Source organism: Taudactylus pleione, unplaced genomic scaffold (assembly GCF_031769625.1).
Source record: "Taudactylus pleione unplaced genomic scaffold, aTauple2 ptg001314l, whole genome shotgun sequence".
NCBI classification, from domain to species: Eukaryota; Metazoa; Chordata; class Amphibia; order Anura; family Myobatrachidae; genus Taudactylus; species Taudactylus pleione.
In genome coordinates this window covers 4110117-4124783 of record NW_028285714.1, presented here as the reverse complement: position 1 = coordinate 4124783, position 14667 = coordinate 4110117, and the positions used below count along the sequence as shown (strand labels likewise).

The 14667-nt window shown below is 42.5% G+C and overlaps 1 protein-coding gene across 1 annotated transcript in view; it reads left to right on the top strand.

Moving 5' to 3' along the window:
- Window positions 1–14667, top strand: part of CDHR1 (cadherin related family member 1) — a 205878-nt gene that overhangs the window by 137441 nt on the left and 53770 nt on the right. The window contains exon 14 of the mRNA XM_088463117.1: window positions 10297–10364. Coding sequence (XP_088319243.1) covers window positions 10297–10364 — 68 coding nt within the window. The remainder of the gene's footprint in view (window positions 1–10296; window positions 10365–14667) is intronic.

Genomic DNA, 14667 nt, shown 5'->3' with positions numbered 1-14667 from the left:
ATTCCAATGATCAATTGTGTTAGCCTGCTATCTCCTGATGTTTTGGTGTCCAGGAATGAGATGGGCAGTGCCTCTGTTTTTGTACAGCCCTTAACAGATAAGGGCTACCATTCAGATAATCAGAAAGTAAAAGCTCAAGTCGCTAGCAAGTTTATAAAGCTGTGGCTAATGATGGAAGATTGAAAACTGGACTGGTAAGATGATTAAGGAACAAGCTGTTCAGAGAAGAATTGCAAAGACTGGATATTTTCTTCTTTCATCTTTGTTGGCTGTGGGCTTTGTCAATGTATTTGACCACTAAAAGCAGTGTAACACTGAAGCAGGACCGAAGTCTTGCTAGCAGTAAGGAGGAGAGATGGCTAGAATCCAGGGATTGGCTATAGAGATTGACCACTGATGTTTGCTGTATTACATTGTGATTTCTTAAAGTGTTCTTTAAAAGTTCCATAGCATTCTTGGTGTACTTTGTTTTAAATAAACTTGCATACTTATCTGCCAAGACATGGAGATACATTTCCACATCTATGATATTGTGGTTGGTGTCAGACTGAAAGACTGCCCAGTGACTTGGTGCAAGATGTATCATGCATAGCATTTTGAATGCGATACATCCCACAACTTATTGCATGTATAATGGTATTTATTGCTGTATGCAATAAATAAGAGCTGTTCTTCTTCAGTGCAGGTGCGGTTGTAGGCCAGCACATGCATGAGCCATATGGGGACACTGTGAGGGATCCTATTTAATTCCTCTCTGGGAATTATCCCAAAAGAATCCCATATTTTTTAATAACTGGAAGAGAAGGTGTTTTCCAAAAACCAAATAATAAATAAATAAATGTACTTGTGGCGACTGGTGTAAAAAATCAATCATGGATGAGTCTTTAGAAGAGCAGAAGCAACCCAGTACTAGTGCTGACAGTCATAGCTCTTCTTTGAACATCTACTATAGGAGGTCAAGAGGAAAAAAGGTTTTAGAAAGGGCACCTAAAATCTAAACAGTATTTCACAGTCTTAAAGAAAATAGCTCCTCTAACCATTATTGAAAAACTTACTGCCCAAAACTTAAGTGGCAAGTAGAGATGTGTCACCTTTAAAACAGGCAAAAAGGAACACTAAGGCTGAAGAACAAACTGTAATTACAAACTTCACAGTGCTATATGTGAGTCTCACATTTCTAACTGTGAGCCTGATTCACTACCATACGCAACTGTGATTACGCATGTAATTGGCCTGATTGATGAGTTTTGCGCATGCGTATGCATCACAGTGCGCTTGCGTAAACTAGCTATTGCGATCAAGACTGCGATCACATTGACTATGCAGACCCATCGCAGAGTGATTGACAGGAAGTGCCATTTGTGGGTGGTAACGGGGGGCGGGTCAGCCGAATGCAGGCGTGCCAGTGCGTTTCAATGCTGTTGCAGGGGCGTGCATAAATTAGCCACTGCGATGGCCAACGCAGTCTGAGGTCAATGCATCTGGAATTGAGATGTGCACCAACCCCCATGTATTGGTTTGGGTTATAATTCATCATCATGTTTTGGTTTTGCCAAAACCACCCTCACATATTTTGGTTTTGGATCTGTATTTTTTTTAATTAATAAAATCATGTAATTTGGGTATCTTTTTGGGAATCGGTATGTATTACTGCTGGACCTAAGCCCGGCGGATGGAATACCAACGCTGGAAGGCCGGAAGATGAAGATCCCGACTGAGGTGAGTATTTACCCTACTTCTGGTTAAAAATATTTTGCAAATTAGTAATGTATTAGAGCAATAACCAATAAAAATGTTTGTCTATTCAAAAAAGACTGTTCCCAATGCCCTACAAAAATATAGCCCATAATAAAAAGAAGAGTGGTGCAACATGGAATTGTACTTAGAACCTCCCGTCCACCCTTATGTTGTACGTTAACAAGGACATGCACAGTTTAACAAACCAAGCAGTTAGGCAACAGGGACTTCCACATTTGTGGCTGAGGTGATTGGTTTCTTCAGACCTCCACAAACAAGCTACCAATGGGCTTAAGGCAGCTAAGATTATTGTTAATGATATCTACAGTGTCAAGATGATGTCATTATTATCCACATCAGTGTTATCACATAATATTCACTCATCCTCGCTGGATTCTACCATTATAAAAGTCTCTGTACTTTGACATAGTTGGCAGGAAAGGTCTTCCTCATGGAATTTTTAGTTCATTTTTATGAACATCATCTTTTCCACAATTTGAGGAAGTAGCCTCCTATGCTGATCACTCACAAGGTTCCTGGCTGTGCTAAACACTCTTTCTGAGTACACACTGAACAGCGGGCAGCTTAAATTTAGCATAGTGAGTTAGTATAATTGGCTCCAAATTGCCTTTATTCTGCCCAGTAGTTAAAGGGACTATCTGACATGCTCATTTGTACACTTATTAAAATTATCCTCCACTATTCTATGGATGGTTACCATATGAGATTGAGTCATAGTTGAGGTGTCACTAATTTTGGGCAATTATTTTAGACCTGACCAGATGTCAAAATATTGTGTCACTCTGGTGCTCTGAGTTGACTCATTCTCATCACCAGTGGGTCTCTTGGGAAAGCTTAGCTATTTTCCTGGTAGCAATAGTTGCAGGAGAAGGTAAAGGAGGAGATATTCTAATGTCATGTGCCACTTGATCTGCCAACTTACTTACAAGGAGATCTTTGCATCTCTTAAGATCTGTGTCAGTTGGAAAGAAATACATGTATGACTTAAACCTAGAATAAAGCATGGTTGCTAATATGTAGTAGTCTGATTTCAAGATGTTGACAACCCTTTGGTCCTGGTGAAGTGAAGAACTTGATCTACAAGTCTGACTTACTTAGCGGAATCAGTTAATTTTATCCTCTCCTTTAGTTTCTCAAGCTGCTTTCCAGTAGTCTAATTAAGGGAATCAACATGATTCATGCTTGCAGTGTCTGAACTCACTTCTTGGATGGCTTGTTGGTGTTCCTCCATTCACTGAAGCATAGTAACAAGGTGGAATTCCACCCTTTTATACATCTTGGTTGCATGGCAAATTAAACTGTTGTTGCAGCTGCTGCAATCTTCTACATGCTGTTGCTGAATGCCAAAATTTCCAGCAATTTTTTGGCCCACAGCTAGCATCTCCTGCACACACCTGTCATTTAAAAAAAAATGATGTACCACCAAATTGATTCTGTGTGCAAAACATAGGACAAGTTCAAATTCACCCAGTTGTAATGCACAATATTTGTTGCATTATCAGAAATGACAAATCCTGAGGAGAGTCCTAGCAAGGCAAGTCATTTTGCTATGACATCCATTAGCTTTTCTAACAGGATGACTCAAGTGTGCCTTTTAGTGAAGCTGGTAACAGAGAGTAGCCTGCCTGTGAATGAGCTGGCACTTTGTGTTACCTACTGCAGCTGTAGGCACCCAACGGGCTGTCACAGCCATTTAAACTTTAGTTTGACCACTACCACTTCTGTGGTTATGTGGATAAAGGGTACAATTGCATTTTGTAGGCCAATGATTCATTTTTGTTATTTAATATCCTGGTACAGGCAATGAATGGCTTTCTGGTAAAATGAAACAGAGGTGGAATTTGGTAGCAGGGACACAGGACCTAAATTAACTGTCTAAAACCAGATACATTAATGACAGATATTGTAAGCAGATCTAATACTAGCATAGCAGTCATGACTCCAATGTCATACCTGCTTCCTCTTGCAAAGGATTGTTTCATAGTCAATTGTTTTTTTTAAGCTATTAATACTAGTCTTCTTGGACCCCTTCTGGTATGAAAATTCGCTCCCAGCAGCAGCAGCAAGGCTAACACTCAAGGATTCTTCTGAGCAATCCTGGATAAAGGAGGAGTCAATTAGTCTTAGCAAATTGTATGCAAGACTACCACTGATCATTAATGAGGAGATTGATGATGAAGGTGTTGGCAGTGGAGTTTGCATGTGCTGGGATCTAGCTGGGAGAAGGGAGCTAGCTGATGCTCGACTGCTTGTTGTTATTGATGATGATGATTATCCGTTTACTCAACATCAACTTTCGGACACTTTATGGATCAGTGAATGCCATGCTTCTCTTTCTCTGACCACTTCCTTCAGGTCATTTATGGGCATGTTCGTGTCAGCTTTTATTGTGTCCAGCCAACGAGTTCTTTGGCGTCCTCTTCTTCAGGACCCGCTGACGAATCCAAGCATTAGCGCTGTTTCTAAGGAATTAGCCCGCATGACATGTCCAAAATACGAGAGTCATTGTTTGGTGATCTTGCCTTCTAATGACACTTTTGGTTTGACCCGCTCTAGGATTGTCTTGTTCGTATTCATTGCTGTCCATGGTATGCGCAGCATTCGCCTCCAGCACTACAATTCAAAAGCGTCATTCTCTTGCGATCTGCCTTCTTGAGTGTCCAGGTTTCGAATGCATACATAAAGATCGGAAAAACAATTGCATTGACCAACCGTGCTTTTGTTGCACTGCTGATATCGTTGCTCTTCCATATCTTCGTCATTCCTAGCATAGCTTTGCGGCCAAGTGCAATTCGTCGCTTTATTTCAGTAGATGATTCTCCACTGCAATCAATCTTAGAACCCAGAAAGAGGAAGTCTCGTACCGTTTCGACTTCCTCATTATCGATTGCAATATGGACTGCATCGTCACTTGCCGTAGTCACTATCTTTGTTTTCTTGATGTTGAGGTACAGTCCCATGCTCTCGCTTTCTTCTTTGACTCTTCTGACCAGATATTCTTGGTCTTTTCTACTTTCAGCAAGCAGAGTCGTGTCATCAGCATATAGTAGATTGTTGATGTTCCTCCCTCCGATTTTTACTCCAATTGTAGACTCGTCCAAACTGCATCGTCTCATGATCATTTCGGCGTAAAGATTGAATAAAGCTGGTGAGAGAATACAGCCTTCTCGAATGCCTTTTCCGATCTTGAACCAATCTGTGTTGCCAAAAGCTGTCCTGACTGTGGCTTCTTGACTCATGTAGAGTGATCGCATCAATTTCTCCAGGTGCTCCGGAATGCCCATCTGCCGTAAACATTTCCATAACTTGTCATGATCAACGCAATCGAATGCTTTGCTGTAGTCAATGAAGCAAATGTACACGTCCTTTTGATACTCTCGTGTCTTTTCCATAATCCATCGCAGGTTTGATTTGATCTCTGGTCCCCCGGTCCCTGCGAAATCAAGCCTGCATGTCTGGGTGCTCCTTCTCTACAAAGTAGGCCATGCGTCTTTGAATAATCTTCAGCAATATTTTGCTTGCGTGTGATATGAGTGCAATAGTCCGATAGTTGCCACATTCCTGTGCATTGCCCTTTTTTGGAAGCGGGACAAAGACTGATCTATTCCAATCTTTGGGCCATGAGTTCATTCTCCATATCTGCTGGCAAAGTGCTGTTAGTGTTGAGACAGGTACTGGCTTGAGTAATTCGGCTTGTAAACCGTCGACGCCTGGGGCTTTCCTGTTTGGTAGTTGTTTTAAAGCCCAGGCAACCTCCTCCTCTAGAACATCTGGTTCATACTCGCTTGGGTTTTCCTGGCCGATGGGCTGATTTGGTCGATTGCCTGCATATACCATTCCGGCCTTTGATGGTCGCTGCTTTGCATGACGTAAATGGTGCACGTGCCTGATTCACAAAGGCGAACAGTTCACGAATGTGGCCTTGCTTGTTTGACTCTTCCAATGTTGTGCACTGTTCATTCCAGTAACGTTCCTTATCTCGTCTCGCTTCTCTCTGAAATTCCGCATTTAGCAATTTGAATTCGATACTATTTCCAGAGACCTTGGCTGTTCGCCTCTTTCTCGAAATTTCAATCGACGCATCTGATAACCATTGCGATTTCTTTGCTGGTTCTTTGAACGGAACAAATTTTTTCGATTCATCCACTATGATTGCTTTCATTTCTTCCCACAGATCGTCTGAGTCTTTTCCAGTTGTACTCAGCAGTTCAAATCAGTTTTTTACCTCTATTCCATATTGTGCTGGAATATTGTTGGTATCAAAACGTCGCATTGTATGTGTCCTTTTGATGGTGTTGAACGTGAGAGTTTCACTTTAGCGATGAGTAGCTGAAGGTCAGAGCCACAATCCGCACCTGGGAGTGTTTTAACTGCTTGTATTGAGCTCTTCCATTGTTGTTGGCAGAGAAAGTAGTTGATCTGATTGCGATATTGACTGTTAGGAGATGTCCATGTGTATAAGTGGTGTTTAGGCTGTTCAAACCACGTGTTCATGATCAGTAGCCAATTTTCTTGACAGAACTGAACCAGTCGGTCCCCGGCCTCATTCCGTTCTCCTAATCCGAATTTGCCTGTGACTAGTGGCTCTTCTCCTTTGCCTACTTTTACATTGAAATCTCCAGCAATAAAGATGATGGGCCTCATTCAGACCCACTCGCAAGCGGCTGTCCGCTCGCAAGTGGGTCGATGGTGTGCACTGCGCATGCGCACGACGGAGGGAGCTCCATCGTGCGCATGCGCCAAACGCGATGAGCGAAGGACTTTCCTTCGCTCGTTGTGTCTGATCAAAGGGGGCGTGCTGTCGATGTTGATTGACAGCACGCCCCCTTTGGTGGGCATGCCAGGGGCGTGCCTCCCAGACGGAGGCGTTCCCAAGTGAACGCCTACCGTCAGAAGCCGGCCCCACTGACATCACTAGTGATGTCAGTGGGAGTGATTTTGACTCTCATAGAGCCAAAATCACTCCAGGGCTTGTGGTCGAAAACCCTGACCACAGGCTTCTGGTCGCACTGGCGATGGTTGCGATGGTCAAGACCATCGCGACCATCATCCTGCACGCTCGTATGAGCTGTGGGTGGTGACCCACAGCTATACGAGCGTCCAGGAGGATGCTCCATTTTTATGGAGGAGGACGGCCCTCATTCAGAGTGAGCGCTCTGCTCAGAGCGTCCGGCTCTGAATGAGGGCCGATGTCTTTAGCTAGAATTTGATCGACTGCTTGTTGGAGTCTGCATAAAATTGTTCAATATCCTCTTCTGTTGCATCTGAAGTGGGCGCATAAACCTGCAGCAGTGTGATAGTACGGGGTTTCCCATAGAAATGAATGGACATGATTCTGTTCTTTTTCATGATGACAGCTACTCCATTATGCCTGATGTTGTCATTACTGGAGTAGTAAACTGCATAATCATCGCTGGTAAAGTATCCACTGCCAATCCAATGAAGTTCGCTGACACCAAGGATATTGATATTTAGACGTTCCATCTCCCTTTTAACGATATTCAGTTTGCCCGTGTTCATGCCACAGACATTCCATGTTCTGATGTTGTGAGCCTTAGTAAAATGCAGACGACTTCTTTCGCTTGAAGCTGTATCAGCATAACGGAGTCCTGACGGCTTTATCTGATCCACATCATAAATGCTTGAGTTACTCGAAGGTCATCATTGTTCTTCCCTGGTAGCATGTTGGGTGCCTTCTGGCCCAGGGGGCCCACCTTCCTGCACCATATTCGAAAGCGATTGTTTGTGATCCATAAAGTATTTTGGCAGTAATAGTGGAGTAGTTTGCCATTTCTTTCTCCATCCCTCCCCATTTATCTGGGCTTGGGACCGGCATGTAGCTGTTGACAACTACTTGGCTGGGTTTTGTTGTTATTACTTTAGCATAATTTTCAGATTTTGCCAAAATATTTGCGTGAACTCACTGCAAATGACATAACAGGGAGGTGGCTCCTAGATGGTTAATGTTCCTACCTCTACTTACTTTGGCTTTACATACTGTGCAGATGGCTTGACAGCTGTTGTCAGGATTTGGGTAAAAATAATTCCACACATAAGAGGTATATTTTTTGGTCTTATGCCCAGATATGACAATGGTCTTCTTATCACAGACATGAATGGTTTCCACTGATGCCTGTTTACTTGTGCTGCTCATTCCCACATTTGGCAAAGGGTGCAGAAATGGTGTGAAGAGGCTTCTCTATAAGTACAGTATCAGAAATGTCACTCTCACAAAACACCTGTGGACACCATGTGAATCGCCAGGGATTTGTGATGTTTCCAAACACATCGTTTGTTCTTCATTCTGAGTGTTTATCTGCAATGATTTCCCTGTTTTAATTCTAACACCTCTTCTATACTCTGAGGGTTATATTTACTAAACTGCAGGTTTTTGAAGTGGAGATGTTACCCATAGCAACCAATCATATTCTAGCTATTATCTTCTAGAAGGTGCTAGATAAATGTTAAGTAGAATCTGATTGGTTGCTATGTGCAACATCTCTACTTCTAAAAACCCGCACTGTAGTAAATATACCCCTGAGTGAGAAGGTGTTGCACAGTCATGTGAGGTTACAAAAGATGCCTGACTGACAGCAGTTGCAGAACCATGACTCACAAATAAAGGCCAAGGCCTGAGTCATTCCTTGCAACTGTGTCTGGTGTATAGAATGTTGTCAATTTTATATTTTTGAGCAAGAAACTTTCCCTTTATTGTTAGAGGTGATGTTTTTTTATTTAACATTGTGAAATATTGTTTTGATTTCAGGCACCCTGTCTTAAACCCTCTATGCCTTTGAGTATCAGCTTTAGCAGATGTTGACCAACTAGAATCATCATGACTGGCAGCTGCTGCAGTGCAAGTACCCTTCCCTGAAAACACACAACTTTTATTTCAAAAGTTTTTCAGTTAATAAATGACAACCACTTCACAGTGCGAGTCATACAGCACTGATATGGATGGTGGACTGCACATACTAAAACTAAAAAAAAAGTTTTGTCTTTTTTTTACAAATAACCCAAAGATCCATCAGTGCTCCTAAATGACAAAAAGTACACACAATGTGCACTCATTGCCCACTGCACCTTGAACACAATGCTTCCTCCCTGAGTCCACACAGAGTCATACAGTGCCCCATACTTTACAGGCTTTTTAGCTGCTGCTAAACACTATCTTCTTTAAAGTTTTTTTTATACAATTCGCAAACAAACAAGAGAACCCTGTCTGCTACAACCTATCCATCGGATCTCCAGCATGAAATGGCGCACAAACTTGAGGGAAGGACTTTTATATGCAATCCAAAACACTTTAGATCCAACACCAAGAAGATGACGTTTTGCCATGTTTTGGGATTCGAGCCCCATGGAGATAACAGATAAAGATAACTTGAATCACGTCGGATACCTGAAAACCAAACCCACTCATCTCTAAACTGGAAATAAAAAAAAGAGAGAGTTTATTCTTCTCCTACAAAATGCAATTGTACCAACTGGTCAAAATAAAGATTACATGAGTGGGTCTATCGCCCTTCAGCGGCAGCAGTATCTATCATACAACACCAAATCATTCACAGGCAGGCTACTCTCTGTATCACTGGCTTCATGAAGAGGCACACTAGTGCCAATTTGTTTTAAAAACTCATGGATGTGATGGCAAATAGCTTACCCTGGTAAGACCGTGCAGGAAATGCTGCTGTGGCCCGTTCAATATCTGGGCATTTTCAGCCAAAATGGAGGATCTTGGGCTTAAAAAAAATCTCATACTGTAGCTAAGTTATTTTTTCTAACAATGTTTAGAGACTTTAATAGAGGGAAATACATTTTAGATGCTACAACATTCCTGCCACCAGCTGAGATGACAATGTTAGGTCACTTAAATAAAAAAAATTGTATGCCATCATTGTCACTCTTAGTTATTTTTCTGCCACCACTCAGTGTTTTTTTATGGGGTACCCTCAAACAAGTTGTTGACACTTTGGCATGTTTTTTTTTATATTTGCAACACCTATGTATGTTCAATTACTGTATAAACTTTTAGTGTGTCAGCTATAAAATGAAAATTTAGAACATTAACATTCGCTTTTTGAATTGCATTCCATATTGTATGTATTGCTTTACAGAGGAAATGCTAATACAGGTTGAGTCTCCCATATCCAAATATTCCGAAATACGGAATATTCTGAAATACAGAATATTTTTAACATGACTGAGATAGTGAAACCTTTGCTTTCTGATGGTTCAATGTACACAAACTTTTTTTGATGCACAAAATTATTAAAAATATAGTATGAAATTAACTTCAGGCTGTATTATACGTGTATATAAAACTTAAATGCATTATGTTTTAAGATTTTAGGTCCCATTCCCAAGATATTTCACTATTGTATGCAATTATTCCAAAATACGGAATATTCCATTATCCAAAATACCCCTAGTCCCAAGCATTTTGGATATGGGAGACTCAATCAGTAATACCATGGGTGTTCTGTTAATGATTATAAATAAGAATGGCACATAATTCCAATTAATTATTTGTTATAGGCAACTGATCTGGATTCAGGACTTTGGGGCGAAATCAAGTATTCTATATATGGAGCTGGATCTGATCCGTAAGTAAAAACATAAATTTTGTGAACTAATGTGTAACATACATGTACTGTATGAAGATTATTCAATTCCTTATTAACTGCCTCTGACTTTCAGAATTGTTTAACTTAGTTATTTCTTAGTGTTCACACACATGGGTTTTGAATTACAATGCTAGCTAAAGACAGGAACAAAACCAAATACATAACTAACTGTACAAATCGAACAACAATTCCCACTCCAAAACGCACTTCAAATCCCCAAATGAATCGACCTGCTTCATGCTTTCATTTTCAGCATGAACAGTTCTATTTGACATGCATACATTAGTGAGATGCATGCTCTGAATGAGGTTCTTAGTGTGAAAAGCTTAAGTGTTAATTTCAAAATAAAATGACGTGGGGTCCCCCCCTAAAAGCACAACCAGTCCCGGACTTTGCATAACCAGTCCTGGTTGTGCAAATACAGGGGAAAAATGTGTAGGGTTTCCCTGTACTTAACGCAACTAGCACCAGGCTCTGAGCCAGTCCTGGTTCTGGAATTACTGGAGAAAAAAGCGTAGGGCTCCCCTGTAATTTCCATAACCAGCACCGGACCCGTTCTAGCAGGGGGTAATGCCACAGCCAGGGAAACCCTATCAACGGGTTCCCTGACTGAAACATTACCCCTTACCGCTAGTCAGCCCAGGCCGGGGATCCTTGGGGAGTTGGGGACCCCCCCAATAAAGGGGTCCACCCCTCCGGGGCACCCCAGACCTGGGCTGTTAGCACAGGGCTATCCTCGGCACCCATGGGTGGTGGGTGCCAGGTTGATAGTGTAAAATATGTGTAAAAACAGAAGTGTACACATTGTCTTTACCAGTAGAACTGCAGGTCCCAGCAAACCTCCCCCGCATGCTGGTAATTGGAGTACCACAAGTACCAGCATGTGGAGAATTAGGGGCCCGCTGGTACCTGTAGTTAACCTGTAAAGAAATGTTAAAATAAAGACAATACACACACACTGTGACAGTATACATTTAATACACACATACACACTCACACATACTCACCTATAATACCTGGACCGGTCCACTTCTCCATGTAGGCATCCTTGGTCTTCTTAAAATAAAAAACTGAAAAACACAGACCCTCGAACTCAGTACCATTCTCAAAGGATGGTACCTCCTGAATGATGGGCTCAGACGTGGCATTTCCCTTTGAAGTGCCATGGCTGAGCATTCATTGGCTGAGAGAGGTCAGCCTCCACCTCTCTCAGCCACTGAAAGGCTCCCACCATTGAAGTCAATGGTGAGAACCACAAGCTAACCTTTAGTAATGCTGCGGCTCTCACCATTGACTTCAAGGGGCGTGGTCTCAAAGAAAGGGGCATGGTCACATAATAGTATTCCCAATACAAATTATGCCACACAGTAGCACATTCTTGCTTCACATTGCACCACATAGTAGTGTCTCTTATTCATGTATGACACACAGCAATGCCCCTTTAACACAATGCCCACATTTGTGCCCCTGATACACAATGTCCACAGTAGTAGTGCCCCTTATACAATGCCCACAGTAGTAGTGCCCCTTATACAATGCCCACAGCAGTAATGCTCCTTACATATAATGCCCACTGTAGTGGTACCCCTTATGCAGTGCCCTCAGTAGTGGTGCCCCTTATTTCATGCCCCCAGTAGTGGTAGTGCCCCTTATGTAGTGCCCACAGTGGCAGTGCCCCTTATGCAAAGCCCACAGTAGTGGTAGTGCCCTTATGCAGTGCCCCCAGTAGTGGTAGTGCTCCTTATGCAGTGCCCACAGTGGTAATGCCCCTTGTGCAGTGCCCACAGTAGTGGCAGTGCCCCTTATTCAGTTCCCATTGTAGTGGTGCCCCTTATGCAGTGCCCACAGTAGTGGTGCCAGATGTTTGATTGATTAGATATTTGTAAATTAGTAGGTGCACCCCTGTAGCATGCTCATAAGACGGACTATCTCCATGCATCTCAAATCACAACTGTGACTCTGGGCCTTATTCAGCAAGGATCACAGTAGAAAAAGACGTACGCAATCGGATGATTAATTTGCATTGTGTATGCATTGCAGTACGTGTGTGCAAACTAGCAGCTGTGATGGGAACTGCGTTTGCAGAGGCTAACCAGATCGAGAGCACATTGATTGACAGGAAGTGTTGTTTGTGGGTGGTGATGGGGGATGGACGGACGAACGCAGGTGTGCCAGTGCGTTGGGACAGCGTTGTAGGGGCGTGCATAAATTATCCACTGCAATACCATACGCAGCATGAGAGCTCATAGCATGTACTGATGTTAGCAATTCCTGAGTGAGGTCTGACCTGCCTTAACTGTCCGCATGGGTCCGATGTTACCGATTATGTCGCTATGTTGCCCAAGTATACAGATGTGTGTAAGGGGAAGTGGGCGTCTTTATGGTAAGCTGTGATCGCAATGCGATTGCAAACATTTGCATTTCACAGCTAATATTAGCAAAAGCGGTGCGTGCATTCTAGCTGAATAGCGATCCTTGAAGGAATCAGGCCCTCTGTACGCACACAATCTGGAAGCATGCACAGTGTGACTTAGACACATGCAAAGTAGTTAAAAAATTGCTTCACTATGTCAGACATCAGCAGTACATCCCACTCAGAATCAGCACAATGAAGGCTACACAGTGGGAACAATGGCCAGGGACCACTGAATAATATATTTACTGACAAAACATTAGTGTAACTTCCTCCATTTCCTGGAAGTTATAAACTGCATTATCACACCCATAACTGCACAGAATATAAAATATTGGGACAACCTAGTTGGAGATTTTGGGGCTGATGCAGAGTCAAAGGGGAGTCGGTTTTGCTGATGTATCCTATGTTTTTTCACATGCTCCGGAGCCAAGGGAGAATTTCCGCATTTAGGGCCTATTCAGAGATTTTCATAAAGTTGTTATGTATGTAAATCTTTGATGTTTTCAGATCTGAGCATGTGCAGATCTGTTTCTGTGACATCAGTGAGTCATGCTGCTGATGTTTGGGGTGGGCGATGAGGCGGTTACAGGGAGCATTCCAGAATATGGGAGTGTGTTGGACTCATTATTTGGGCCTGCAGAAGCCAGTGGCTGTGTCCTTAGATGCAGACCAGACATCCTGAGCAACCTGTAAGCTACTCAGTTGTTTGATGTTTACGCAGTTGATCTGATGCTGCATAATCAGATGCAGCCATCGGAATACAGAAGCCAACAGTGAGAGCCTTTTTACTTAAGACGCCTCCTGCGGCTTTTGCATAATTTAGCACAGCTGCTGCGTACAATGACGCAGTGGCTGAGCTACTGCGTCCATCTCTGAATCAGGTCCTTAGTTTTGTGCATGCAATGTGAGTGCATTTATGACCAACTTGCTTTCAACTTTGCATTTGTCTCTATAAAACTTAATGTTACATTTTTCTTAGAGGCTGCTCCAGTATATACAGTATAAACTAGAGATGTGCACAAACCCACGTCAGGGCTGCCGACAGCTTTGCCAGGCCCAGGTACAGGAAAGGGGCGTGGCAATAATGGGGAGGTGTGGCCAGACCCCCTCCTTCAACAGAAAAAAGAATAACATCTTCGCGGCCCCAATATAACGCTGGGAGAGAGAGAACTGACTGCTGCTACAGTCTCTATCCCTAGCCCAGCACACAGTGTGACAGCAGCAGCCAGTCCTCCTGTCTCCTTGCCCGAACTAAGTAGTGGTAGCGAGGGAGGGGCCCAGGCCCGGGTAAAAAGTACCTGCTCCCCCTCCTCTGAGCACCCCTGACCCCTGTGTTTTAGTTTTGTTTTTTTGTATCCAGATTCATCTTCATTTCTTGGTTTTGTTCTGCAAAACCACCCTGACGTGTTTTGGTTTCTTGTCTGTATTTTTAAACCGGAACCCATAAATTTGGTTGTTGTCTGTTCTCTGGGAACCAAACCCACACATTTCTAATAAAAACCTTTAACAAGGCACACTGCTATCAGTTTGTTACAGGAAGTATCTTGTACAATATATGTGCAATGTGATGCTATAAGGAGATTTATGAGCCATTTACCTGCAAAGTGTGTCCAGTTGTTGGTGTATGTAGAATACAAAGGGACAGTTGCTTTGATTTATATGGTATTTATTTTACCGTAACATTGAAAGGGTTGATAATATATATATATATATATATATATATATATATACATATATATACAGTCAGGTGCATAAATATTGGGACATTGACAGAATTTTCATATTTTGGCCTCTATTCACCACCACAATGGCTTCAATGGCTTTGAAATTAAACAAACAAGATGTGCTTTAACTGCAGACTTTCAG